We start from the raw sequence: 5,000 nt of genomic DNA, 5'->3' as shown, positions 1-5,000 counted from the left end.
AGAGTGGAGAACCAACAAACTCAACCCACATATGACGCCAGATCTGGGAATCAAACCCGGGCCACATTGGTGGGAGGTGAGTGTTCAACTTGTGAAATCATCATTCACTCATGTCCAAAAATGCCCACCCAATTTTGACATCCAACATAAAGTGTCCCTTTGAGTCTAAGCCTTTGCTACTTCTTTCCAACAAAATGGTTAGAGTAAAGGTTAGCATTATTTTCACTCCTTTTTTAAACATGTGGACTCAAGTTTTTCAATGCAATCGTTCATGTACCAGAAAGGTTTAAGGGGATACATCCAGTGCTGCGACTGGCTGATTTTCATCAATTACAATGGTTCTGCTATAACCATATAAAAACTATATTATCACAGAACTTGATTGGTGGCAGAAATAAGCAAAACCATTAACCAAGACAACTCAATCGCTGACCAGTTGGTGCAGTTGGTTGAGTATTGGACTCCTGTGTGGGAGGTAGTGGGTTCAACTCTGGCATGACCAACTCTCAGGATCTTAAAATAACTGAGGAGAATGTGCTGCCTTTGTAATGACATCTGCCACAAATGGTTAGACTTTCTAGTCTTCTTTGATACTTGGACAATAAACTGTAGGCCCCATCTCACAACACTTGTTGATTAATTTTGTGGGACGTTAAAACAACCCGCACACTGCTCACAACGAGTAGGGCATGAAGTTCCTGGCATTGTGGTCTGGGGCCCGTTTCTCAAAAGTCCCAAAAACTTTTTGGACCCGAAAAGCCATTTGTGAAACTGACAACCGCTTGCTTTGCAGAGCCGATGTTTTGACATTTTTTCGAGGTAACAAAGAGCAAAATGACCAAGGGTACAAACAAAACTGGTACATGCAGAAAGACATGTGTAATTTACCAAATCGACTGGAAAAAGAAAACTACAAAACTAAGCATCAAGAAGCCCTTTAGTCGATGGCTAAGACACCTTAGTATCCCACTGACAAAGGTCTCCGTTTTCATGTCCTGTTATGATGTACTGGTCCAGTGGCCCCCATAGGGCAGCTGTCACTTTTGGTCCTTTGACTGGTATCGTCAAAATTGGATCCTTCGAACCTATGCACAAAAATTAAAGCAGCCTTAACTCTTTCAACCCTAAACCGGCCATACTTAGTATTTTACTCAGTCTAACCCCAGACGATTTTTGTACTCGTCATTGGGGAACCCCCAGGAGTCAATGGGTTAAGGTCAGTTAATTTAACGGTAAGAGCCATGAGAAAAAGAACTCACCTCACAACTTGGACCCAAGTTGTTTACGGCACCCCTTACATGTAAGGTGAAGTCTGCTACGAGCCTAGAAGGCCCATCAGGCCGGCGCTTATCTCCGGTTTCTGTAGCATGAAGCGACTAGGAGTATTTCTACTCCCCCCCTGGATGGCATGCTAGTCCATCGCAGGGTTACCCCCAGCATTAGATTTGCTGGTACCCATATATACACCTGGGTGGAGAGAGGCACCGTGAGAGTAAAGTGTCTTGGCCATTTCCACAACACAATGTCCCCGGCCTGGACCCGAACCCAGAACACTTGATCCAGCCATAAGACAAAGAACTCACCTCACAACTTGGACCCAAGTTTCTTACAGCACACCTTACATGTACCCTTGGTTTATACATCTTACTCACCCATTGACCCCTCAGGTGCCATTGGAAGCTCCCAGTTGACGAGTAAAATCGTCTAGCATTAGGCAGAGTAAAATCAGTTAAGTGTCACTTGCAGGAGTCAATGGGTTAAGGTTCCAGGCGTGAAAACATTTAAATGTCAGTATGAAAAAAATGACTATCTTCTTGAGCACATTGTGTATGCTTCCAGGACCGGGTTGCTCGAAGCATGGTTAGCGCTAACCGCTGTTAAATACCATGGAAACCAAAAGGTTTTTATAGCTCTTAACCAACAGTTAGCGCTAACCAGGCTTCCAGCAACCGACCCAGGTCTTTAGAATTTATCTGTAGTTTCTCCATTTTATAGCAAAGAGTACAGAGCATTTCACTTTTTCAAAATCAAGACTTATTAAAATGAAACATGTTAACAGATTTTAAGAATTGGTAGTAAACAAGTTGGGAAGGTAAGATCACCATTTTTCAGTAAATACCCTCTCTTACATTACACCACAAAAAGACACAGTCAAATACCTTCTCTGATATCATATATCATGACAACACAGTCATGGCCCATCTGTCTGTCAGTCGTCATCATAATCTTTTTACCACAAAATGAAAATCCACATGCCCTAACAGCAGTTTTTGTCTCATATTTGGATAAGGTTGTAGCTGTTTCACAGTCCCAAAATCTTAAACTGTTATCAGCTGATCCTGAAATAAAATGCTTTGTCTCCCCTTGGGTTGCAAAAATAAGAAGTTAAGGTATAAACAATGTTGTGTTAATATAGCTTTTGAAGAGATTAAAACCTCCGTATCTGGAAAACAGTGGAAAATTAAAATAAATCATACAAGCACACGTACAAGCAACAACAACCTTCAACGGCATTTTCATAGCAGTTTGCAGTTCCTAAAAGGTTTTAAATAAATGTAGAAGATGTGACTACATTTAAAATGTATAGCAAAGGTGAACATTGAACTGACAGTGACATGGACATGACGTTGATAACAATATTTCTGGAAATCATTCTCAGATCAATGAAGAAGAAGAAAAGTACTTCTAGAAAAGGAAGTTAAGAGGTTATCCCTATTTAAATGGTTTTAATCAAGGTCATTAAAACTTTTATAACCAACAACCAACCTTATCAACAAAAAAAAACATGCTGAAGCAGTGTGACCAAAGTATTAGAATACTTTACATAAAACTGAAGATGCTAAGTCTCACTTACACTGCCAGATGAGCTGTTCCTTGTAAACAACCAGGTAGTTGCTTCCACACAGTTAATAAATTTGAAACTATTTTATGTTTACAGTGAATTTGTACTTGTAGTGGCTTCTATCTAGTCACTTCTCTCTGTATTATATTGTATAATAAAGATGAAGTGAGAATTAACTGGATTAACCCATTGACACCCAGGAGTGAGACTAATTAACAGATTTCACTCTGTCTAAAGCGAGACGATTTTACTTGTCAACTGGAGGCACCCTAGGGCATTTGAGGTGTAAATGGGTTAAATTAAATTGACTGGATTATTTAACGAAGGCTCCAATAGAGTATGTGCACGGTGGCCATATTGGGGGGCCGAAACAAAAGAATGATATTCCTTTGGGGAATAAATATTATTTTTATGCAAATATCTTTAATTGTTTAGGTCCTCCAACATGGCTGCCCTGCACATACTCTATAGACAGTGTACTATACATGTAAACAGCAAACCATCAGTATCTGATGTTTCTCCTGCGCTATACATTTCAACATGCTTTTGTCTATAATAGCAGCAAGGAGCTCTTCAGCCCTTATCACACTATCTCGGAATATGGTAATGGAGAAGATGAGTTTTTTTTTTCCACCATACACACTTTCCAGTACACTGTCAAACACAATAATACTATTTTTTTTAGGTTTGATCAAGAAGTTGTACTCTAAGTGACAAGGATACAGTCAACGTCAATACACCACACAGCCCCACCATGGCCATTGTAAGTTCCAAGTCTTTCACCATTTAATGAGTACCACACATTTGGTTTAGTATCTTTTGCAGAGGAGAACAGCAGGTCACCATCTCTGTTGTATTTGATTTGAGTGATTGATCGCTCATGGCCGTGGAGTAAAAGAGGTTTCTGCACAATGTATCAAAAAATTAATAACAGTGATATTAGGCTCTGCATGTACCGGGACTCAATATACTGTACAGTATGTACACACTAAAATTGTGGCCCTAGTTGTTCCAAGGCTAGATAACTTTAACTGGTGGATAATTCACTATATGACAATTCCAGGCTGTGCACAGATATTCGTATTCTAATTCTAAATCTAAATATAGTTTTGTCAGCAACATCCAGGGGACATCGTGCCAACTCTAAAACACTATAAAATATAAGATAATAATTAAAGCTAAAACTACAAATAAAAACTAATATAAAATACCAATGAAATAGCTTATTCGTAAGAGTTACTTTTAAAAATAGAGAGAGATTGACTGGTAACAGTTTCTTTTAGGAGTTTGTTCCATTCAGTTATTGTTCTGGGCAACAAAGAAAATGTAAAAATATCCTTGGCTTTCTTGTGTTCTTGTTTTCTCTTTTTAGGATCAAATACTCCTCCCATTTCCCATCTAGGAAACCATGATAACATACATGTATCTTATACATAACGGACAGCTCTGTGTGTCTTCTCACTGTTTCATATGTGTCCCACTTTAAATCTGCAGCCATCCAGTCATGCTCACTGTTTGATCGTAATTTCTTGAAACAAAGCGAGCCACTTTTCGCTGTGCCCTTTCTAGAGCTGCTTTATCTTTCTTGTAGTATGGGTCCCATGCACTACAGGCATAATGGAGCTTTGGTCTCACAAGTGTCGTGTACATGGTTTCTTTCACAGACTTTGGACAGTTACACAGATTTCGTTTAATAAGTCCTAAGACAGTATTTGCTCTGGATGAGATTACTTCGATATGTGGGGACCAACTCATTTTGTTATCAAGCACTACTCCCAGATAAGGGAGGGTAACCATGCATTCTTGAGAGATAATGAAGCTTCAATTTGAGAAAGAGCGCCATACATTGCTTTGTATTATAAAGCTTTTTACACATATTACTCTTCAATTATCTTTGAAAAATGCGTGGTTAGCCCCAATTTTCTTTTTGGTTTTCAATAACACTTGCTAAGATCTACATTTTCTGCATAATTATAAGCCGGGGCAAAAATACCTTTAAATTGGTAGGCACCGTCCTTAAAGCATTGAACTATCAACAAGTTCGTTATTTTTCGTTTTCAGGGGTATTAGAGTTCCTTAAATTTCTACAAAATGTTCGAATTACTCATTTTGCCGCACCAATCACAACTGTAGCTAATAAAACGTGTAAGACATAAAA

At 38.9% G+C, this 5,000-nt stretch overlaps 1 protein-coding gene across 1 annotated transcript in view; it reads right to left on the bottom strand.

Annotated features, from left to right (window-relative positions):
* LOC138045078 (eukaryotic translation initiation factor 3 subunit I-like) overlaps nt 1-5,000 on the bottom strand; it is a 10,114-nt gene that overhangs the window by 4,689 nt on the left and 425 nt on the right. Inside the window, exons 2-4 of the mRNA XM_068891453.1 lie at nt 3,566-3,746; nt 2,160-2,363; nt 958-1,085 (exon numbers count right to left, since the gene is read on the bottom strand). Coding sequence (XP_068747554.1) covers nt 958-1,085; nt 2,160-2,363; nt 3,566-3,746 — 513 coding nt within the window. The remainder of the gene's footprint in view (nt 1-957; nt 1,086-2,159; nt 2,364-3,565; nt 3,747-5,000) is intronic.

This window comes from Montipora capricornis, chromosome 4 (genome assembly GCF_036669925.1).
Source record: "Montipora capricornis isolate CH-2021 chromosome 4, ASM3666992v2, whole genome shotgun sequence".
NCBI classification, from domain to species: domain Eukaryota; kingdom Metazoa; phylum Cnidaria; class Anthozoa; order Scleractinia; family Acroporidae; genus Montipora; species Montipora capricornis.
This window is presented reverse-complemented; position numbering and strand designations above follow the sequence as displayed.